Source organism: Manihot esculenta, chromosome 2, assembly GCF_001659605.2.
Source record: "Manihot esculenta cultivar AM560-2 chromosome 2, M.esculenta_v8, whole genome shotgun sequence".
NCBI classification, from domain to species: Eukaryota; Viridiplantae; Streptophyta; class Magnoliopsida; order Malpighiales; family Euphorbiaceae; genus Manihot; species Manihot esculenta.
The window spans coordinates 30,457,177-30,481,834 of NC_035162.2; the positions used below are offsets into that span (position 1 = coordinate 30,457,177).

The window sequence follows — 24,658 nt, forward strand, 5'->3', positions numbered from 1 at the left end:
TGTCACTAACAGCATTTTTGACGGAATGACCTCTAATTTTTATGGAATCAAACTTTAGGGACTGAAGTATTGGGTATTAAAAATAGAGGGACGAATTTGTTAATTATGTTATACCTCACGGATGAAAAAGTAATTTTCTCGTATAATTAATATAATTATTTTTATAATATTTATATTTATTTTATAAGTATAAATAATTTACTGATGTAAATTAAAATTTATTTTATTATATAAATTTTGTAGTTAACAAAATTTAAAGGGATAATATGGTCCAAACAAAAAATAAAGTCATAACTGATGAGAAAAAAAATTCTAACGTGAGAGCTGATTGAAAAGGCAGCTGATAGGTATCTATCAGCTATCAGCTGCCTTTTCAAATAGTTTGCCAAACACACAAAATAGTTGTTTGAAGACTAATCAGCTATCAGCTATGAAAAAAAGGTAAACCAAACATCCTCTAAAAAAATATTACTTTGGAGGTGGAAGCAACCATTTAGAACCCTGAATATAGCCAAGAGAGAGAAAGTTTTTGGCTTGTGCATCCTTTAGCTGCTTGGTGAATTTAACACGTCCCTTAGGATTTGATCCAGGTCCTGAATTCTTATATTCTGCAAATAAAACCGTGCTGCATTTCAAACAATTCATCTTAATTAGTTTATTACCGTTTTTATCTCTCTTAAAGCTTGATGTAAGAGATAATTTAGTTTACCTATCCCTGTCAGGTTGCCTATTGTCTGACCATCCAAGAGGATTAACAACAGCACCCATTTCAGTATAAGAGAAGATCACCTGTGGCATCTTCCTCCATGCTCGTCCCAGAAATGATCCCGATCCACTTCTAGTTATTTTGCATTGTACAAATGAGTAACCAAAATTTTCTGATTTTTCCTCCCTTCCTTGTGCTGTGATGAATGTCAAATCCTTATTATCTACTACATTTAGTTGCGATTCCTGCATTTAAAATAAGATATAATAGTTATATTTTACCTAATATATCACTTTTCAGAAAAAAAAAAAAAAAAAAACAATGTTGATATACATATATATATATATTCTTACCAAATAAAGTGATCTTCCTCTTCCAAAAATAAAATCAACAGTGCCTTCAATGTAACAATTTCTATAAAAATGGTGTCCTCTATCATCACATAATGTGTCTTGAAATCCAAGAAATTTGCAGTTATAGAAAGCTGCCTTGTCACCATTAATTCTTAATGCAACTGCCTGACCTCCTGGCTTGTTCGATTGGGGTTTTGGTGCAGTATTCTATACCAAAGGAAGAGGTGAATAAATGAATCATAAGACCACAAATCATTAAGCAAAATAAAATGATAATTAAGACATATGTGTGTATATGTGCTTATATGTAAATACCTTACCTGAAAAATAATATTAACCCCCATGAAATAATCAGAATCTACAGTTACAGTACCACTATAATGAGTTCCATATTTACGAGCGGTGCCACCAAATGCCAAGGTGGGCATGGCTTTAGAATCTCCAAGAAATGTAATAAAAGGCTTAGTTTTTTCAATTTCAATCTTCTCGGTGTAGACTCCAGGACCAATTTTTATAATTGCACGTCCTTTGTTTTGTGATGGAATACTTTTAATCACATCAGTAACGGTCTTGAACTTTCCTTTTCCATCTTTTGAGACCGTAATTATTTTTGATTTGGCCTCAGCAGCTTCAAGAGCAGGATCTAAGGTGCCTTTACGACTTTTCCAAGGCTTAACATTAGTTTGGAACTGATAAGGATGAGAATAACTAATTTGCTAGTTTGTAGTTGTACAGCTGTTATCCTAACTCATTCTGTTAGCTTAGCCTAATCTCTCTATTTGTACAAGTATATAAGTGTGTACATATCTGATCATTAAATATACAAAAAGTATCTCGAATATATCAAACTGTTTCATGGTATCAGAGCATTAAAGGGCTCTTTAGCCACCTATCAAATTCTTTCTCTATCAAATTCTTCCCTCCTTTGATCAGATCTTCTTCTTCTTAATCTTTCAAAATGTCAGAAACTACATCCTCTGTTTCTGGAACTAATGTTTCGGGCGCTTCCCCAATTCCTACCTCCATGCCGAATATTTCCCAATTTATTACTGTGAAACTTACGACCTCCAACTATTTGCTTTGGAAGGCTCAAATCCAGCCTCTACTCGATGGATATCGACTTGCTTCTTATGTTGATGGTTCGAAGACTGCGCCTCCAGAAACCCTAACAACGAGTGAACCAAATCCTGCATATATGGATTGGTTCTGTAACGATCAGATTGTACGCAGTTGGATTAATTCTTCTGTCTCTGAAACTATTATGACCCAGATTGTTCACTGCCACACAGCGAAAGATGCTTGGGATACGCTTGAGGTAATCAATTCCAAAGGCGCAAAAACTAAGGTACAACAGCTTCGCAAACAACTTAAACACTTCTCTCGTGGTAATGATACTATTGATGTTTATATGCGTAAAGCTCGATCCATTTCTGATCAATTGCGTGTTTTTGGTTGTCCTATTACTGATGAAAGTTTAGTCTGTGATGTACTTGCTGGTTTGGGACCTGAGTATCGTCCCTTTGCTAGAGTTCAAGAAGCTCGGCACTCATCAAATTCTTTTGATGAATTGTATGCGTTGCTGCTTAGTGAAGAAGCGCAACTTCAATTTGATAATTTAACTATTTCGTCTGCTGTACCACCCACTGCCCAATATGCGAGTTCTGGACGCCAAGGCAGAGGGCGTGGTCGTGGTTATCGCGGTCGTGGTGGCCGTTACTCCACTCAATATCCAGGCAGGGGATATAATTCTGGGCGTAGTTTTCAGTCTTATAATGCGTCCCCCATTTCTGAACTGGTTTGTTATAACTGCAACGGTACTGGTCATGTTTCACGACAGTGCCCATCTCCTAAACCTCCACCTCAAGCAAATGCTGCTGCTACTGGAACAGACTCTGCTCCTACTTGGACTGTGGACTCCGGCGCTAATTATCATTTAGCTGCTCATAAGGAAATACTTGCACAACCTGCTCCAGTTCACAACACTCCTGCCTTGACAATTGCTGATGGTAAACAACTTCCAATCTTATCTCAGGGTTCTGTTTTTCCATCCATTAATGGTCATAATTTTGTGATGAATGATGTCTTATATTCTCCTGCTGTTACTAACAATTTGTTATCAGTATCTGCCTTTACATCACAAAATAATACACCAATTGAATTTTTCACTGACAAATATTTTGTGAAGGATATCCCCACGAGGCAGGTGTTATACCAAGGCCAGAGTAAGGATGGTCTCTATATTTTTCCCATGCAGCACCAAGTTCGTTCCTTTTCACCACAGGCGTTTCCAGCAACTGTTTCTTTGTGGCATGAGCGTCTTGGTCATGCTAACGTTCGTGTCATTCAAGAAGTTCTTCGGAGAAATAACATTTCTCATTCGTTGAATAAATTGGGTCATTTTTGTAATGCCTGTAATGTGAGCAAATCACATAAGTTATCTTTTCCAGAGTCTTTTTATCATGCTAAACAGCCCTTAGAATTGATTTGTTCGGATGTTTGGGGTCCTTCCCCTTTTGTTTCTGTTGATGGTTTTCGTTATTACGTCATTTTCTTTGATCATTTCAGCAAGTATTGTTGGGTCTATTTTCTTAAACAGAAATATGAGGTTCTTCCTGTATTTATTCGATTTCGAACTTTAGTCGAAAAATATTTTGGTGTGCCTATTAAGAACTTTCAATCTGATTGGGGTGGGGAATTTAGATCATTGACTGCTTATCTTAACTCCAATGGTATTACACAACGTATTTCTTGCCCACACACTCCTGAACAAAATGGGTGTGCCGAGCGAAAGCACAGACACATTGTCGAGTTAGGAAGAGCTTTATTAACTCATGCCTCTGTCCCTTATTCATATTGAAATTTTGCCTTTGAAACAGCTGTTTACACAATCAACCGCCTTCCTTCTTCCTTGATTAATAATCGAACACCATATGAGGTTTTGTTTCAAAATTCTCCGAACTATGATGAATTGCGTGTGTTTGGTTCATTGTGCTATCCTTGGCTTAAGCCGTACTCACCACACAAACTAGCACCCAAATCGTCCAAATGTGTCTTTCTTGGGTACAGTAAAGTTCATAAAGGGTACACTTGTTTAGAATTGTCTTCTGGCCGTATATTTGTCTCACGTCATGTGTTATTTTTTGAATAGGTATTTCCGTTTGAGCAACTAAATGATAATGGTGCTTCGTCAACCCAAGAAGAGAGTCCAACGTCCATTCCTTTACCACCTGTTCCAGTCTTTTCCAATTCAGGAAATGGTCTTCTTGGGCCGGCACCACACGGTTCTGTTCAAAGTTTTGTTAATGAGCAGCAACAACTAAGTCCAGTGGTACCTTTGCGTCATGGGTCTGCTGAAATTGGTGACACACATAATGCTTCATCTAGTCCAGAGCTTCACTCGCAGTCTTGTACACAGGCTGAACTTGTCCCTCTTGAACTTTCTTTGCACTCACCAGTTTCAGCTCCTCTTGATCATCCTACTGAGATTGCTCCAATTGAACAGCCTGCTCCACTTGCAATAAAAACACATCCCATGGTTACTCGACAGCAAACGGGAAAATTGAAAACAAGGGTACCTTGGACTCCAAAAGCAAATCAAGCAGCTGCTCCTTCAGTTCCTACACCTACCTGTTACACACAAGCTATAAAAGAGTTACATTGGCGGGAGGCTATGATAAATGAACTTAATGCGTTGATTCAAACCGGAACATGGGACTTAGTTCCGCGTCATAAAGCACAGAACATTGTCGGCTGTAAGTGGGTTTTTCGGGTGAAGCAGAAATCAGATGGCAGTATTGAACGCTACAAAGCTCGGCTGGTCGCCAAAGGTTATCATCAACGGCCCGGAATTGACTATCTTGAAACATTTTCTCCTGTTGTAAAACCAACAACGATCAGAATCATTCTGTCCTTAGCCATCTCCAAAGATTGGTTGGTCAAACAATTGGATGTTTCAAATGCCTTTTTGCATGGAGATTTAGATGATGAGGTTTATATGGAGCAACCTCCGGGTTTTTGTGATTCAACCAGGCCTGATTATGTATGTCGTTTAAAACGATCTCTATATGGTTTGCGGCAAGCCCCTCGTCAATGGTATAAATGTCTATTTATTACCTTGAACAAGCATGGGTTTCGGGTGTCTCCTGCCGATCCTTCGTTATTTCATTATGTCAAAAATGGGGTAATATTGTTTCTCTTAGTTTACGTTGATGACATTGTTTTAACTGGTACCTGTACATCAACAATTAATCAGACTATTGCCTCCTTACAAAAGGAATTTTTGCTGAAAGATCTTGGGAAACTAGAATATTTTCTTGGTATGGAGGCTGTTTGGTCCAAGGAGGGGTTGTTACTCACACAACAAAAATACATTCATGATCTGCTTTTGAAAGCACGAATGAATGATTGTAAGGGCTTATCAACACCTGCAGCTGTTAAACGGCAATTACATGTTGAGGAGAGTCAACAATTTTCAGACCCTACTTTGTATCGCACGATAGTTGGCGGATTGCAGTACTTGAGTTTAACTCGTCCGGACGCCTGTTTTGCAATTCATCGTGTTTCTCAATTTTTGCACCAACCGACAGAAGATGATTGGAACTCTGTTAAACGGATATTGAGATATTTAAAGGCCACAGCACATCATGGTCTTCTTCTTACAAAATCAAAGACACTGAATCTCAATGTTTATTCGGATGCAGACTGGGCTAGTAATTCGGCTAACCGGAAATCCATCACCGGCTTTGCAATATTTTTAGGAACCAATCTCATATCCTGGAACTCTAAGAAGCAGCAGATTGTTGCGCGTTCCTCAACGGAAGCAGAATACCGAGCCATAGGTGTTGCTGTCATGGAATTAACTTGGATTCAATCATTATTACGTGATATCGGTTACTGTTCTACTGCAACTCCTAATTTATGGTGTGACAATATTGGAGCTACGTATCTTTCGGTTAATCCTGTTTTTCATAGAACGAAGCACTTAGAAGTTGATTATCATTTTGTGCGAGACAAAGTTCAAAAACAAGAAGTCAGAGTCCAATTTTTATGTTCCAAAGATCAGCTGGCAGACGTCTTAACGAAACCTCTCTCCAAAAACCGGCATCGTGCGCTCATGTTTCATCTTACGATTCGAGCTCTTCCAGAACATCTCGAATCGCGGGGGCCTGATAAGGATGAGAATAACTAATTTGCTAGTTTGTAGTTGTACAGCTGTTATCCTAACTCATTCTGTTAGCTTAGCCTAATCTCTCTATTTGTACAAGTATATAAGTGTGTACATATCTGATCATTAAATATACAAAAAGTATCTCGAATATATCAAACTGTTTCAGGAACCAATTACTTACTTTAGAATCATCGGCTGGTATTGGTGTTGTATCATCGGAGCTAATGGTGGTTGCAACAACAAGAATGGCAATGAGGACACAATGAGTTGCATCAACGCAGTGCCCTCTTGCCATTTTGTAGTTACTTCCTCCCGTTAATTTTTTTTGTTCAGGGCTATTTGATTGATTGCTTGCTTTTTTTCTTTGTTAGAGGATTCTAATTTATAGAATTATAAGATACTTTATATAGAAAATACTTAAAAAAGAGGCTGAGAATAAGAGAGAATTTCTTGCATGTCTGTAACTAAAGATAGAAAAAATATTAAGATGTCATTATATTTATTTTATTTTTCGTTTTGTTTTGTGATCGTAAAAAAAATCCATTCAATCAAATATATAGAATCCACGTGAAATATAAAAATAATTAAAAAATACTATATATTCCTCATTAATGTAAATTTGAATTCAATTAAATTAATATTTAGTTTTTTTTTTCATTTTATCCTAATTTAGTGTGTTATAAGGTTTTAATGATGTATATATTAAATATTGCTAAATTTTATTAGTATTATAAATTTCTACTTACATTTTGTTTTTAAAATTTTCACCAATTTTTTTTTTTATTTTACATCAAGAAATACTAAAAACGTAATCTACTAAAAATATTTTCAGTGAAATAAATATGAAAATACGTTCTAAAATAGTACCATAAAAACAAGATATAATAATTATTCTTGCCATTAAACGTTCATTTTAATTAGTTCATCACCATTTTTATCTATCTTATATTAGAATTTGAAACACAATGTAATGTACATGTCTCTCTCAAGATGTCTACTATTTGTCCATCCAAGAGGATTGATAACAATGCTCATTTCTGTGTAAGTGAAGACCACCTCAGACATCTTCATCCATGCTCGTCCTAAAAATGGTTCAACCCCACTTCTAGTTATTTTGCATTGCACAAATGAGTAACCATAATATTCTGATCTGTCATTTCTTGCTTGTGTTGTGGTGAACATCCTGCCCTTATTATATACTACATCTAGTTGTGTTTTTTGCATTTAAAATAAGGTGTAATATTTAATTTTTTATCAAATATAAATAAAAAATTTTTAAAAAATTGATATTATATATATATATGATCAGATATAACGACACTTTTTGCTTTAGAAAATGAAACAGTGTGTTCAATATTGTAGCATTTCTTATAGAAATGATGGTCTCTATCATCACGCAATTTGTCTTCACTAATTTTTAAGACAATTTTGCAGTTATAGACAGTTGCCTTGTCATCACTAATTCTTAAGATAATTATCTGAGTTCTCGACTTTTCGAAATTAAACCGTGTTACAGTATTCTAGACAAAAAAGTGAATTAATTAGTCATAAAAACAAAAGTGAATTAATTAAATCTTTGGCTGGTATGGATGTTGTATCACAACAGTTGATGGTGGTAGCAACAACAAGAATGGCAATGTGAATGCAATGAGTTGCACCAGTGCAGTGCCTCCTTGTCATTTTGTGTTGTAAAATTAGTTTAGATTTCAAAAGATTTTATAATTGTTGAAAATTTTATGGTCGTTGAAAATTTTATTTGTGAGATTTTTTAGCTGTTATAGATTTGATATTTAAATCTAATATTAAATCTGATTGTTATGGTTTTATTATCTCAAGATTTTTATAACCGCTTACAACGGCCATTTTTTCCACTATAAATAGCCTCCATTTCTACAAAGAAAGGCAATCCTATTTTTCTACTTTATTCTCTCTTCTCTATGTTTTCTGCTGGGTTATAAATTAGAGATAAATTCTGTTGTCCTGATCCTGGAAATTAAAAATCTGGAGGATTACAAAATAAATTCTTAAGGATAGTGTTCAACATGACTCAAGTTTCATTATTTTATCCTATTTTTCCAACAATCTTAAAGATTTAGAAACTTTATACAAATGAAACCAAATGTTTCACTGCCTCTGCTTCTGCACTATCTGCTTCCAATGATATTGTCACTGCTTCTACTTCTGCTGTGCTTTCTGCCGCCACATTTTTTACTGCTGCAAATGGTGGGTCTGTTCTGCTTGCTGTTCCATATGCTAAACCTTTTCCTGACACTTCGAAGATTGAAAATACAAACAGGAGGGAATGTAAAGCTGCAAAAGGTAAAGAGTTGGCTACAAGAGCAAACCTTGTACAAGGAAAAGTGCACAAATCAAATAGCAGGTACGAAAATAAGAAACTTGATTACAAATCTAAGTTTAATAATCCCACCTTTAAAAAGAAAGGGCATTGTTTTGTACGTGGTAAGGGTCATCATGCACCTCAGTGTAAGAAAAGAGTGATAAATGACAATCCTCCTAAACCAAAAGTGAATTTAGTTGAAGGAGATGACATTATTGCTGCGGTCATTTCTCAAACTTTTCTTGTAGCTAATGTGCAAGAATGGGTAGTAGACTCTGGTGCTATTAGGCATATCTGTACAAATAGAAATGCATTTACCTCCTACATTACAGTGGGGGAAGGAGAAGAACATATGTATTTAGGTGATTCTAGGACTGCGAATGTCATTGGTAAAGGGAAAGTTCTTATCAAACTCACATCTGGCAAGACCTTAACACTTAATGAAGTACTTCATGTATCTAATATAAGAGCTAATTTAATTTCTGTAGCTTTATTGGGAAAGGCTGAGATTAAGATGTCTTTTGAATCGGATAAAATTGTACCGACTAAAAATGACATTTTTATTAGAAAAGATTATTGTAATCAAGGACTCTTTATTCTCAATATTTATGCAATAACAAATTAAAATGCATCTTCTTCTGCTTACTTGCTTAATTCTTTTAATTTATGGTATGCTAGATTAGGACATGTTAGTACTTCTTATATTAAAAAAAAATGCAATATCTTGGTATAATATCTGGCACCAGTAATACATGTTTAAATAAATGTGAGATTTGTGTAGAATCTAAGTCAACAAAAAAATCATGTTCAACTATAGATAGACAATTTGAATTGGTTAGTTTAATACATACAGACTTAGGGGATTTAAAATAAACTATGACTAGAGGTGGTAAAAAATATTATGTAACTTTTATTGATGACTATTCTAGATATACTAAAGTATATTTGCTTAGAAACAAAGATGAAGCATTTGATATATTTCAATTATATAAAGCTGAAGTAGAAAATCAATTAAATAGGAAAATAAAAAGGATTAGACCAGATAGATGTGGAGAATATATCTTATTTAATGACTTTTGTGAAAAAGAATGAATAATTCACCTGAATCCAGTGGAGTAGCGGAAAGAAAAAATAGAATAGTAAAAGAAATAATGAATGCTTTATTAATAAGTTCCTCTTCGTCGAATAACCTTTAGGGGGATGTTTTATTATCTGCTTGTTATTTATAAAATAGGATACCCTATAAGAAAACTAATAAAACACACTATGAACTTTGGAAAGGTTATATATCTAACTTCAAATATTTAAAAGTGTGAGGATGTCTTGCTAATGTAATTCTTCCTGATACTAAGAAATGAAAAATAGGTTCAAAAACTTCTGATTGCATATTTATAGGTTATGCTAAACATAGTACTGCATATAGATTTCTTGTTTTGAAAAGTTATGTACTTGATTGTAACACTGTAATTGAGACAAAATATGCTGAGTTTTTTGAACATATTTTTCCTTTAAAAGTTGAAAAAATTTCTCATGCACCTAATGAAGATATTTATGAAAATGATTTTGGAAATAATAATGAAGGTTTAAGAAGAAGTAAAAGACAAAAAAAAAGAGAATTCTTTTGGAAATGACTTTTATACTTATCTTGTAGAAAATGAACCTTTAAGTTTTTCTAAAGCTATTAAATCTTCTGATGCTACTTTTTAGAAAGAAGCAATTAAAGCTGAAATTGATTCTATTACTCAAAATGGTACCTGGACTTTAGTAGACTTGCCTCCAGGAGCTAAACCTATTGTTTGTAAATGGATTTTCAAAAGGAAATATAACCCAGATGGGTCAATTGAAAAGTATAAAGTAAGGTTAGTAGCAAAAAGGTTTTCTCAAAAATAAAATATAGATTATTTTGACATATTTGCTCCTATAGCTAGAATTTCTTCTATTAGAGTATTAATTGCTTTAGGTTCTATACATAAATTTGTTATTTATCAAATGGATGTTAAAACAGATTTTTTAAATGGAGACTTGAAAGAAGAAATTTATATGGTACAACCTGATGGTTGTATTGTTTCTAGTCAAGAAAATAAAGTTTGCAAACTTCTTAAATCATTATATGGTTTAAAACAAGCCCCCAAATAGTGGCATTAGAAATTTGACCAAGTTTTATTGAATGATGATTTTTCCTCTATTGAAGTTGATAAGTGTGTATATACAAAATGTATAAATGATGAATTTGTGATTATTTATTTATATGTGGATGATATGCTTATTTCTAGTATGAGTTACGATATAGTTTGTAAATCAAAAGCTTTCCTTGCCTCTAAATTTGATATGAAAAATATGAGAGAGACAAATGTGATTTTGGGAGTTAGAATCATAAGGAAGAATGATAGTCTAATGTTATCACAAGAGCATTATGTTGAGAAGCTTCTAAGGATGTTTGGACATTTCAATGTCAAACTAGTGAGTACCCCTTATGATCCTAACTATCAATTAAAGAAAAATTGAGGTGACTTTGTTGCTCAATCTGAATATGCATAGATCATTGGGAGTCTATTGCATTTAATGAATTTTTCACGACTTGATATAGCTTATGTTGTATGCAGATTAAGTAGGTATACACGTAATCCCAATGACGATCATTGCACTGCATTAGTTAGACTAATGAAATATTTGAGAGGTATCATGAACTATGATATCTTATATAGTGGATTTTCCGCTGTATTAGAAGGATACAGTGATGCTAACTGGATTTCAGATTCATATGAGATAAAATCCACTAGTTGTTATGTATTCACTCTAGGAGGTGGTGCAATCACATGGAAATCAACCAAACAAAATATCATTACTAAATCCACCATGGAGCCAGAGTTTATTATTCTGGAATTAGCTGGAACTGAAGATGAGTGGCTAAGAAACTTCTTAGCAAATATTCCGTTACGAATAAAACCAATACCATCTGTATCAATGTGTTGTGATTGCCAAGCGACAATAGCCATTGCAAAGAATAAAACTTTCAACGGTAAGAATAGACATATTCTTCTGAGACATAATGTGATTAAGCAGCTTCTCAAAGATGAAACTATTTCTATTGATTATGTGAAGTCAGAAGTGAATTTGGCTGATCCTCTGACTAAACCTTTAGGGAGAAAACTAATAGATAAAACATCGAGGGGAATGAGACTTGAGCCAATTTGAAATTAACAGTGATGGAAACCCAACCTTTGTGATTGGAGATCCCATGAAAAAGGTTCATATGGATAATAACTAGTCACTTGTTATTTCTGCTAGCACTATTTATGATGAGTTGCAAAACTCATAATTTTTTACTCATTTAATTCCTTGATTTTACTGTAATTTTGATATAAATATTCAATTTTAATTTGAATTTAATTTTGGGAAGGGTTGTGAGTAGAAGTTGAGAAAAGAAAGAAAAAAAGGCTAAATTAAATGATTTTTTATATTGAGAGGCTACAACCTTGACCAAACCTATAGCCCAAGGCAATGGGGAGATAAGATAGATTTTGCCACCTAAGCAAGGATAAGATCAGTTTCAAATGGGTCAAGTTAAATCAAACTCAATCAGATGAGGATAAAGATGAGATTGGGATAGAGATAAGATATGAATAATATATTTTATTTTAAATTATTAAGTTTTATCTTTTTGTGCCTATATAAAGACTCCTACTATTAAACCTAGGGAATCATATTCTACCTCTCACTCTCACTTCCTCTCTTGCTGCCCCGACCTTTTTCTCCATCTTCTTTTCTTCTTCTTCTACTCCTTTTGCTTAATTTTTATAATTTTATTATGGCCATGAGTGGCTAAACCATTTATTTTCAGTTGAAGGTTAAATTAATTTGAGATTTATTCAAGTTGTGAGGTTATGCACTACAATTCTTTTCATCTTATTTCTATTTTTTGTCAATTTCTGGTTTCGAGGAACAACACCTCCATTGTTGTTTTCTTCAGAATTCAAGAGGCCTATTGAATCTCTTGGAAAAACAACTTATAGCGAATTAATCTAATTAAATCCGTAATTATTTAATTGGGTTAATAACAAGTAGCGATTAACATGTTAATTTATGTTAAGAAATTAACATATTTGATTTAAATAAAACACGTATTTTTATTGATCAAGTTTGGGTTCTTCTCTCTTAATGCAGTTGACTAATTAAATCTACACGCGTGTTGGGGTTGTTAGTTAACTAGGAATTAATTTAAGCGCGAAGCGGATTAATTTATTCATAAGAAAAAATTGGTGGGATTCGCGTGTTTGATCACTATAACCAAATAATAAATAATAAAATGAATTATTTTTTTTAATACATGATCAACTGCAGAACACTTCAATTTGATTACCTTCAGCTGAAAGTTTTAATTAATTATTTGTTTCTCAATTTTCAATTACATTATTTATTTTTTTCCTTTAAGTTTATTTTTATTGGCTTGCCCAAGACAATACTACTTTCATTAAAAAATTATCTTCTTCTCACTTTTTGTATTAAACTACTCTTCTATTTCAAATTGGTCATCTAAATTAATTAGGATTAAGGTCTCTATGGGATCGATACTCACTTACCCTGTCTACAAGTTCTTATCAATCAAGAAAAGGGAAGTAAATTTTAAATTGACGGATTCGATACCCGTCGATTTATCATTGTCCCTTCCTATGGTGTGAGAAGTGCTAGACTACATTAATGAGAGGATGAGATGAAAGCTCTTAATGATATTCATATCCCTTATGGGTGGTGTATAAATTGCAGTATATACTTGATGATATCACCTATATAATTGTGGAGTGGGGCCACTTCTATGAGATTGTGGCATAATCTCTAGAGCACGTATTAACTACCAGGCGCACACATGGCCTATTAGCGCAAAACAGTGCTGACAACAAGATTTGTGGAGTGTTATGATGAGTTGTAAACTCACAATTTTTTCCCCATTTAATTCTATGATTTTACTATAATTTTGATATAAGTATTTAATTTTAATTTGAATTTGATTTTGGACAGGTTATTGAGCAGAAGTTGAGAAAAGGAAGAAAAAAAGGTTGAATTAAAGGATTTTTTATACTGGAAGGCTACAACTTTGACCAAACCTGTAGCACAAGAAGATGGGGAGATAAGATAGATTTTGCCACCTAATCAAGGATGGGTCAAGTTGAATCAAACTCAATAAGATTAGGATAGAGATAAGATTAGGATAGAGATAAGACTAGGATAGAGATAAGATAGGAGTAGATTTTATTTTAAATTATTAAGTTTTATCTTTTTGTGCCTATATAAAGGCCCCTAGCATTAAACCTAGGGAAGCATATTCTACCTCTCACTCTCATTTCCTCTCTTGCTGCCTCCCACTCTCTTCTCCATTTTTTTATTCTTCTTTTGCTTAGTTGTTATAATTTTATTATGGCCATGAGTGGCTAAACAATTATTTTTCAGTTGAAGGTTAAATTAAATTGAAGTTTGTTCAAGTTGTGAGGTTATACACTTTAATTCTATTCATCCTATTTCTATTTTCTATTAATTTCTGAATTCGAGGAACACCACCTCCATTGTTATTTTCTTGAGAATTCAAGGAGCCCATTGAATCTCTTGATAAGACAACATATTGCTAATTAATCTAATTAAATCCGTAATTGTTTAATTGGGTTAATAACAAGTAGCAATTAATATATTAATTTATATTAAGAAATGAGTAGATTTGATTTAAATAAAATGCGTGTTTTTATTGATCGAGTTTGGGTTCTTCTCTCTTAATGCAGTTGACTAATTAAATCTACATGCGTGTTGGGGTTGTTAGTTAACTAGGAATTAATTTAAGCGCGAAGCGGATTAATTTATTCATAAGAAAGAATTGGTGGGATTCGCGTGTTTGACCACTATAACCAAACAATATATAATAATATGAAATATTTTATTTCTAACCAATGATCAACTGTAAAATACCTCAATTTGATTACCTTCAGCAGAAAGTTTTTAATTATTTGTTTCTTCAATTTCAATTCCATTATTTATTATTTTTCTTTTAACTTTATTTTTTTGGCTTGCCCAAGCCAAAATCACTTTTATGAAAAAATTATCTTCTTCTTACTTTTTGTATTAAACTACTATTCAATTTCAAATTGGTCATTTAAATTAAACAGGGTTAAGGTCTTTTTGGGATCGATACTCACTTACCCTATCTACAAGTTCTTATCAATCAAGAAAAGGGAAATAAATTTTAAATTGATGGATTCATCACCCATCATGTTATGAGATTGATGGGATATTAGCATACAAAAAAAGAGTGTTTGGTTCATAGAAATAAAAGTTTCACCAATTACTCTGTAACGACCCGAAAACCGGACCGCTACCGGCGCTAGGATCCAGATCGGCTTAAGGCCGCCGGGACCCATAGCAAGCCTGACATATAACCTGTGAACCTGTCAAATCCCATATATGATCATACATACTCAAAAACCTGCAAACTTTTTTCTTTCCATAAACCAAGCTCAACCTGTATATATACTCATAACATAACATAAACCACACACTGGAGCTCTCATCAAATGCTCCAATGGGGTAACATAACATGCATACATTAAGCTTGGTTGAACATAAACATCATAAAAACATCCTATAGATCATGTATCAAAGGGGTAATAACAATACTCGTAGGGTCAAGCATAATTTCTAATCCTCAAAATCATTATACATAACATGACTGTTCAAAACTTTACATTACAACTTTTTACAATTTATCATGTCCACATTCTAACTATTACATACAAACAGACTTTACTCCTGCGGACCTCCTGGTCTACTTTGTACCTGCAAACCTGGGGGATAAAGGGGAAGGGGTGAGCTACAAGAGCCCAGTGAGCAGAATAATAAAACATTTATATTAAATGTTCATGCTTTCATGGAATGCATCACATCACAACTAATCATATGAAGGATGAATTTGTCACCATTTAGCCCTCTACATATTCCAATCATGCCAGGGGCGTAGTGCAGGCCACACCTGGTCTTTCTCTTATACATAACATAACATACATAACCAATTGTGCCGGGAGCGTAGTGCAGGCCACACCCGGTCTTTCTCTTACATAGTGCCAGGGGCGTAGTGCAGGCCACACCTGGACTTCCATATCATATCATCATGTCATAACATATGAGGGCTAATGGATCATTCAACATTCATCCACATCAACATATTATGCAATGCAACATATTCGTGAATTCTAATGCAAACAACCTAATATATATCTCATGGCATTCATGATGCGTGAATCATGCTAAACTTTCATTTAATTTCTCAATTTAAAACATTAAGTTTAGTTCCACTCACCTCTGGCTGAAGCTCTACTGACTCTGAAGCAGTTATCTCACTGCTGAGGTCCTCGATTCCTCGAGTCCGAACCTACACAGGTGGACTCAAATGAGGGACCAAACATACTAGAACATGACTCTAAAAATACTCCCCACAAACCCCTTAAAAACACCTCAAAACAACCATGGAAAACATGCAAAGGAAGGTTGAACAGGGCACTTTCGGCGGCAGGTTCGGCGGCCGAAAGTCCCTCCAGAGCCGAAAGCCAGACAGGTTCGGCGGCACCTTCGGCGGCCGAAAGTGCCCTCCAGAGACAAAAGTCTCTTTTCGGGGGCAGGCTTCGGCAGCCGAAAGGCTGGCCTCCCAGGCAGGTTCGGCGGCCGAAAGTCCTTCGGCTGCCGAACCTAGTTTCTGCCAACGGGCAAAAACTTGGCTCCTCATGCACATTTGCCTCCCAAAACCATCCAAACATGCATTTTTCCTAATCTACAACATACATACTCAAGCATACAAGTTCCTAGGGGCTTCAAACTATCTTAAACCCCATCTACAACACATCAAACATCCACATTGTCCAAAAAACATAACATAAACCCATAAACCTAACCATAAGCTAAACATGCATTCTACCCCATAGATCTACTTAAAACTTACTTAAAACATGCAGTAAGCTCAAGATCGGCCCTTACCTCTTGAAGATCGAGAGGAGAACGACCCTAGCTCAGAAAATGGGAGAGAGAGAGTTCCTTGAACCTCCAAGCTCCAAAACTTGCTTTATACTTGGAAATCTTCAAAACAAGGTGAAAACTAGTGAAAATCGTGAGAGATTTGAAGGAAGGAGCTCAAGATCGGTGAGGGATGGCGGAGAGCTCACCTTGGCCGAAAATGGGGAGAAAAGCTCGCCTGTTTTCGGCTAAGGGACCCCTTTATAGGTGGCTGGCCAGGCCACGTTTGGGAGCCGAAAGTGCCTCCGCATGCATGCCATGTTCGGCGGCCGAACATAAGGTTCGGCAGCCGAACCTGGTTTCCCTCACTTATGCTTTCGGGGGCCTAAGGCACACCCGAAACGCATGCATGTTCGGCGGCCGAACTTGAGGTTCGACGGCCGAACCTGAGTTTTCCTCCAAGGTTGTTTTCATGCAAAAACTCATTTTCTTTCATGCTTAAAACATAAAACACAGTAAAACATTTTATGAAAACATGGTTTTACCCTTCTAGAGGTCTCCGACACCCAAGATTCCACCGGACGGTAGGAATTCCGATACCGGAGTCTAGCCGGGTATTACATTCTTCCCCCCTTAAGAACATTCGTCCCCGAATGTTCCTCAACTAGCACATGCAAGGCATACAACATAACATACACATAAAACACATAAGAGACTAACCTTAGAAAAGATAAGGGTATTGTTGGAGCATGGACTCCCGTGTCTCCCAGGTACATTCTTCCATATTGTGGTGGTTCCAAAGGACTTTCACCATCGGGATTTCCTTGTTCCTTAGCTTTCTGATCTGGGTGTCTAGGATCCGTACCGGCTGCTCAACATAGGTGAGATCCTCTTGGATCTCTACATCAGGCTCACTAAGAACCTTGCCCGGATCTGACACAAACTTTCTCAACATAGAAACATGAAAAACCGGATGGATTCTCTCCATAGAAGCAGGCAAGTCCAGCTTGTACGATACATTCCCAATCTTTTGCAAGACTTCAAAGGGTCCGATGTACCGTGGAGCCAGCTTATCCTTCTTCCCGAAGCGAACCACTCCTTTCATATGAGACACCTTGAGCAATACCAGATCCCCCTCCTGAAACTCTACTTGCCTTCTGCGGATGTCTGTATAACTCTTCTGTCTGCTTGCAGCAGTCTTGATCCTTTGTCTGATTATGGGTACCACCCTGCTGGTGATCTCTACTAGCTCAGGCCCTGCCAAGGCCTTTTCTCCAACTTCTTCCCAGCAAACAGGTGATCTGCACTTCCTCCCATACAAAGCTTCATGTGGAGCCATCCCGATGCTAGCATGATGGCTGTTATTGTAGGCAAACTCCACCAAAGGTAGATGCTGCCTCCAAGAACCGCCAAAGTCCAGCACACACATTCTGAGCATATCCTCTATTGTCTGGATGGTCCTTTTTGATTGTCCGTCCGTCTGCGGATGGAAAGCAGTGCTAAAATCCAACCTGGTACCCATGGCATTCTGCAGACTCCTCCAAAATCTGGAGGTGAACTGGGGTCCTCTATCGGACACTATTGAAACAGGAACCCCATGCAGCCTGACGATCTCATCAACATACACCTGCACCAACTTGTCCACAGAATAACCACTCCTGACAGGGATGAAGTGAGCAGATTTGGTGAGTCTATCCACAATCACCCATATGGAGTCCAATCTGTTGGACGTCGCTGGTAACCCCACTACGAAGTCCATAGCTATATTCTCCCATTTCCACTCTGGAATAGGTAGCGGGTTAAGCATTCCAGCCGGCTTCTGATGTTCCAGCTTCACCCTCTGACATACTTCGCAGGCTGACACAAACTGTGCCACTTCTCTCTTCATAGCTGGCCACCAATAAACTTTCTTCAGGTCTTGATACATCTTGGTGGCTCCGGGGTGAACGCTGTATCTTGCATTATGAGCCTCTCTCATAATGTCTCCCTTTAGCCCTATGTCATCTGGTACACACAATCGACTCCCATAGTGGAGGATCCCCTTATCGTCGAATCTGAACTCACTGTCTTTGCCTGACTGAACAGTCCTGGCAATCTTCACTAACTCTGGGTCCTCATGCTGTTTCTGAGCCACCTGCTCCAGAAACACGGGTGTCACTCTCATCTGGGCAACTAAAGCACCTGTACCAGACAACTCCAACTGTAGACCTTCATCAATGAGTCTGTAAAACTCCTTCACCACTGGTCTCCTCTCCGCCGTGATGTGGGATAAACTGCCTAGTGATTTCCGGCTTAGGGCGTCTGCCACAACATTCGCCTTACCCGGATGATACTGAATCTTGCAATCATAATCACTCAGCAGTTCTACCCATCTTCTCTGTCTCAAGTTTAAATCTCTTTGACTCAGGATGTACTGTAGGCTTTTATGATCCGTGAAGATCTCACATTTAACCCCATAGATGTAACGACCCGGAAACCGGTACCCCTCAGTAACGGTCCGAACCATCACTGGCACTAGGATCCAGATCGGCTTAAGGCCGCCGGGACCCGTAGCAAGCCAACTATACTCTCTGTGTACCTGATAAATCCCATACATGATACAAAATGACTCAATAATCCTGTAAAACTCTGTAGGCTTAACTATTGCTACTCAGATATGTCAATCTGAAATGGCCCTCAGGGCCTATACCAGGGACTACTATCTACTGTGGTCCAAGGGATTAAACCCTTTTAATCTGTAACACATCCCACTGGTATCTCATCGAAGCCATACATTAAGCCTAACTCACACATTTCTCATCAAGAAACGTAAAACAGGATTCATGTACAAGGAATTCATCATACATCACACTATAGCAGTGACACTAGGGAAAGCACAAGTCTATCCAGTATATGACAGTAATCTATACATGACATTACACTTAATCTGTTAAATACATCATGTCCACTATACTATTACTACATCCATGCAGACATAACTTTCCTCTGTACTCTTGCTGACTCTGTCTTCCCATAGCTATCTGAAAACCTGCAAAACTGGGGTTAAGGGAGTGGGATGAACTCTAGAGCCCAGTGAGGAGGAACAATAAAAACAGTTCATTAATTACATGCTTTTATGAAATGCATCACATCACAAACATATCATCTCAAGAATGAACTTGTCACCAATAGCCCTCAACTCCATGTTATAATAATACCAACTGTGCCAAGGAGACTCTATCATCACCTGGTCTACACTTATCTCTCTGATATCATAATAGGACCAACTGTGCCAAGGAGACGGGGTCTCACCTGGTCTACACTTAACTCTGATCTGACAGCCCAGCTGTCTCACTCATAGTACCAGGAGCGACCTGGACTATCCAGGGGCGACCTGGTATGGCTATCTCATGCCATAACTCTGTATCTGCTCTCTGTCAAGGGCTAAGGATCATCCAACATTCATCCACAGGAGCAACAACATATGCAATGTATCATCTTCATGCATTCTAATGCAATACAACCTAATACATAACATGGCAGTTTATGATGCATGGATCATGCTAGAATCGTGTCATTTCTCAAGATAAAATATTAAGTTTAGTTCCACTCACCTGTAGCCACTGCTTGGCTAACTCTGGGCTACCTCTAACTCTGACGCAGCTACCACTGCTAAACCCCTCGGTTCCTCGAGTCCAATCCTACAATGGAGGACGCAAATGAGGCACCACACATACTCTATGCAACTGATAAAACAACTCCCCAAAACCCCTCTAGAATATCTCAAAACATGTATGCAAAACCAGCAAAGGAAAGCTGGACAGGGCACCTTCGGCAGCACCTTCGGCGGCCGAATGTCTCCTCCAGAGACGAAAGTCTGGCAGGTTCGGCGGCCGAATCCTCCTTCGGCTGTCGAACCTGAGTTCATCCAGAACTCAGCCCCGACGGCAACCTCCCTCCTTTACCCACTTCTAACTCTCAAAACATGCATAACTCCTCCCTCAACTCACATACACTTCAGTATATGTTCAAAGGGGTCTAAAACTACCTAAAAACCCCAACACAAACAGCACACATAACACATATACAAGCTTTCATGCATAAACCATCAAAAACATCAAAACCAAACCTATATATGCAACTCTACCCTTAACCTCTTTAACAGCTGTCATAAAGCAGTAAAAGAAGTTCAAAACCTTCCCTTACCTTCTGAAACCAGAAGAGGAACAACCTGAAAGCTGATCTATGGACCAACTTCTCTTCAAAAGCTTCAAACCACCAAACCTCTCCTTTTGACCCAAAACCTTCAAAATCACTTGAAAAGCACCAAACCTGTGCATGGGGTGATAAAACCCTGCAGATGAGTCATGAGAGACGTGGCCTAATCCTCTGTCTGTGATCTGGAGGTAACACCTGGCCATTTCACCGACGGAGGAGTGCACAATGGCTAGCCAACTCACCTTCGGCTGCCGAATCGTATGCAAAACCATGCAACATTCGGGGGCCGAACATTGGGCACTTTCGGCGGCCGAACTTTACATTCGGCGGCCGAACATGGCAAAATGCCTCCTTGGCCATTTCTCTTCACAACTCAATCCTTTTTCACTCTAAAATCTTTAAAACACTTAAAAACATTTTAGAAAACTTTCTCTTACCCTTCCAGAGACCTCTGACATCCTCGAATTCTACCGGACGATAGGAATTCCGATGTCTGACTCTAGCCGGGTATTACAATAGAGGTAGTGCCTCCACATATTGAGTGCAAAGATTACTGCTGCCATCTCCAGGTCATGTGTGGGGTAATTCAACTCATGCTTCTTCAACTGCCTAGAAGCATAAGCAATCACCCTTTCATTCTGCATTAGCACACAACCCAAACCCACTCGGGATGCATCACAGAACACTGTGAAGTCCTCACTGCTAGCTGGCAAAGCTAACACCGATGCTGACGTTAACATCTTCTTAAGTTCTTCAAAACTCTCTTCGCACTGGTCGGTCCACACAAACTTCTGATTCTTCCTGGTTAACCTGGTCAGAGGAGCTGCAATTTTCGAGAAATCCTGAACGAACCTCCTGTAGTAACCTGCCAAACCCAAGAAACTTCTGATCTCTGACACTGAAGTGGGTTTAGGCCAGTTAGCCATAGCTTCTACCTTCTTGGGGTCCACCTCTATTCCATTTTCTGACACAACATGCCCCAAGAATGAAATGCTCCTCAGCCAGAACTCACACTTGGAGAACTTGGCATACAAGCCATGCTCCCTCAAGGTCTGTAGAACCAACCTCAGATGATGGGCATGCTCCTCTGCATTCCTGGAATACACCAAGATATCATCTATGAAGACAATAATGAAGTGATCCAGGTATTGGCTAAACACTCTGTTCATGAGATCCATGAATGCTGCAGGGGCGTTGGTTAACCCGAACGGCATTACAAGGAACTCAAAATGCCCATATCTGGTCCTGAAAGTTGTCTTTGGCACATCTTCCTCTCTGATCCTCAGCTGATGATACCCGGACCTCAGATCTATCTTGGAGAAACAACCCACTCCTGCTAGCTGGTCGAATAGATCATCGATCCTTGGCAAAGGGTACCTATTCTTAGTAGTGACTTTGTTCAACTGCCTGTAGTCGATACAAAGTCTGAGGGATCCATCCTTCTTCCTCACAAACAAAACTGGAGCACCCCAGGGTGAGGTACTCGGTCGGATGAAGCCCTTGTCTACCAACTCCTGCAACTGCTCTTTCAACTCTTTCAATTCTACTGGTGCCATCCTGTAGGGAGGGATAGAGATCGGTCGGGTTCCAGACATCAGTTCTATCTCGAACTCTATCTCCCTAGCAGGTGGTAAACCTGGCAGCTCATCTGGGAACACATCTAAAAACTCTCTGACCACCGGCACCGAGGCGGGCTCTCTAACCTGACTGCTAAGCTCTCTCACATGAGCCAAATACCCCTGACATCCCCTCCTAAGCAACCTACGAGCCTGAAGATCTGATATCAGACCTCTAGGTGTACCCCTCCTGTCTCCCCTGAAGACGACCTCTGACCCATCCTGACCTCTGAACCTGACTACCTTGTCCCTGCAGTCCAAGGTAGCACCATGGGTAGATAACCAGTCCATCCCTAGAATGACGTCAAAATCTGTCAAATCTAGAACCACAAGGTCGGCGGAAAGGCATCTTCCCTCAACAAAGACTGGACTGCACTGGCATACTGACTCTGCCACTGATGGATCACACTTGGGTCCACTGACCTAGAGAGGACACTCTAACCCAGAGATCATCAACCCCAACCTCTCAACGGCTCTCGGTGCAATAAAAGAATGAGATGCACCAGGGTCCATCAAGGCATACACATCTGAACAACCAATGACTAAGTTACCTGCCACCACGGTGTTAGATGCATCTGCCTCCTGCTGTGTCATTGTGAAGATCCGTGCTGGAGCTGATGGACCTTCACCTCTGAAACCCGCTGAAGAAGAGGTTGCCCCTCTCCCTCTGCCTCTGCCACTAGCCTGAGTCGTGGCTGGAGCTGTTGGCTGCGCTACACTACCTGAAGCTGTCTGCTGGGACTGTGCCATCGGGACTGCTCTTGGACATTCTCGAGACATATGCCCCTCCTGACCACATCTGTAACAGGCTGTCGTCCCAAACCGACATACTCCCTTGTGTGGCTTACCACACCTTGCACAAACTGCATTATCCGCACCAGAGCTGGAGCCACCTCCAAATCCCATACTGAACTTGACTTTGTTCCAAAACTTGTTCTTCTTAGACTTCCTAGAGCCTCTGTCCCACTTTTTACTACCTGAAGCTGCTGCACTCAGAGAAGAAGAGCCTGGGGTCTTAGAACCAGAAGGCTGTGCCACTGACTGCTTGATTTTCCCTTCGATGATAGCACTAGCCTCCATCCTCCTAGCCATATCCACTATGGCATGGAAGCTCTCCCTATCTGCGGACTGAATCAAGGAGGAATACCTGGAGTAAAGTTTCATGATATACCTCCTTGACTTCTTCTGATCTGTGTCAAGAGTTTGCCCTGCAAACGGCAACAGCTCCAAGAACTTGTCGGTGTACTCCTCTACACTCATTTCCTCTGTCTGCCTTAACTGTTCAAACTCAATCATCTTTAATTCTCTTGAACTGTCAGGAAAAGCCCATCCTGCAAATTCATTTGCAAACTCCTCCCATGATAAGCTGTCCAACCTCGGGCTCACATAGTTCTTAAACCACTCATGGGCCTTTTTGCATTTGAGTGTGAACCCAGCCATCTGAATGGCTCTGCTGTCATCAGCTCCTATCTCATCTGTAATCGTTTTGACCCTCTCAAGGTACACAAATGGGTCATCACCGATTTCAAACTGGGGAGCACCCAGATTCATATAGTCGGTCATCTTGACCTTGCTCCCTCCAGATGAGCTAGGCTTGGGGTCTTGGGTCATAGGGACAGTGGGGGCTGCTGGTGGTGGAGGAGGTGCAACATTTTCTGAGGTAGGGTTTGCTGGATTTGGATAGTAAGGTGGGGGTGGATACATTGGGTACTGTGGGTATGGTGGGTAGTAAGGTGGGTATGGCATATGTGTGGGATAAGGGGTAAAGCTGGGGTAATTCGATGTACCTCCCATCGAATACCCGGAATTTTGTGAGAAGTGTGGGTAGTGGGGTGGCTGAACAATTCCCGAGGCCTGAGTGCCTCCTTGGGACTCTCCCATTCCCTCTTCTGACATGCTAACTCCCAGACTGCCATCCCTCCTCTGCTCTACATCCATATCATCCCCCATGTCCTCTGACATTCCTCCCTGAACTGTTCCCCTTACTGATCTGCTTCTACCCAGATCCAGAGACCTTCTAGAGTCTCTTACTGCTCTTTCTCAGCTAGCCCTACTAGACATTGCCCTAGGCAATGCAGGAGGACGGGCGCTCATGCCCTCATCCTCAGGTGGCACTCCAGTCAATCGTGCAGATCGACGAGTTCCTCTCATCCTATTTTCTGAAAAACAACACAAATCACATAAACATTAGCATCATATGGTTCATGTGGGAACACATGAACCCGCATCACATACATATCATATCATAGTATATCATTAATGCTCATACATATAATCATGGCATTTCACATCATCATA

The 24,658-nt window shown here is 38.6% G+C and overlaps 1 protein-coding gene and 1 non-coding gene across 2 annotated transcripts; one reads left to right on the forward strand and one right to left on the reverse strand.

Moving 5' to 3' along the window:
* Positions 1 to 468: 468 nt before the first annotated feature.
* Positions 469 to 1,916, reverse strand: LOC110608415 (pectinesterase PPME1). The gene is made up of 5 exons (XM_043953841.1): positions 1,884 to 1,916; positions 1,380 to 1,748; positions 1,060 to 1,266; positions 710 to 951; positions 469 to 625 (listed from the first exon to the last, which is right to left on the reverse strand). Exons 1-5 carry the CDS (start codon positions 1,914 to 1,916, stop codon positions 469 to 471), a joined length of 1,008 nt encoding a protein of 335 aa, XP_043809776.1.
* Positions 1,917 to 2,515: 599 nt separating this feature from the next.
* LOC122723162 lies at positions 2,516 to 2,651 on the forward strand. Its single transcript, XR_006350101.1, has one exon. It is a non-coding gene; the product is annotated as a small nucleolar RNA Z247 (small nucleolar RNA).
* The last annotated feature ends 22,007 nt before the right edge of the window (positions 2,652 to 24,658 follow it).

What these genes read in the sequence shown, in the direction of transcription:
- LOC110608415 (XM_043953841.1), bottom strand. Translation starts at nt 1,916, where the DNA reads ATGAAACAGTTTGATATATTCGAGATACTTTTT. An exon ending in ATATATTCGAGATACTTTTT is followed by an intron (nt 1,749 to 1,883) that starts GTATATTTAATG and finishes CATCCTTATCAG; the next exon opens with TTCCAAACTAATGTTAAGCC. An exon ending in AGGCAACCTGACAGGGATAG is followed by an intron (nt 626 to 709) that starts GTAAACTAAATT and finishes TTTGAAATGCAG; the next exon opens with CACGGTTTTATTTGCAGAAT.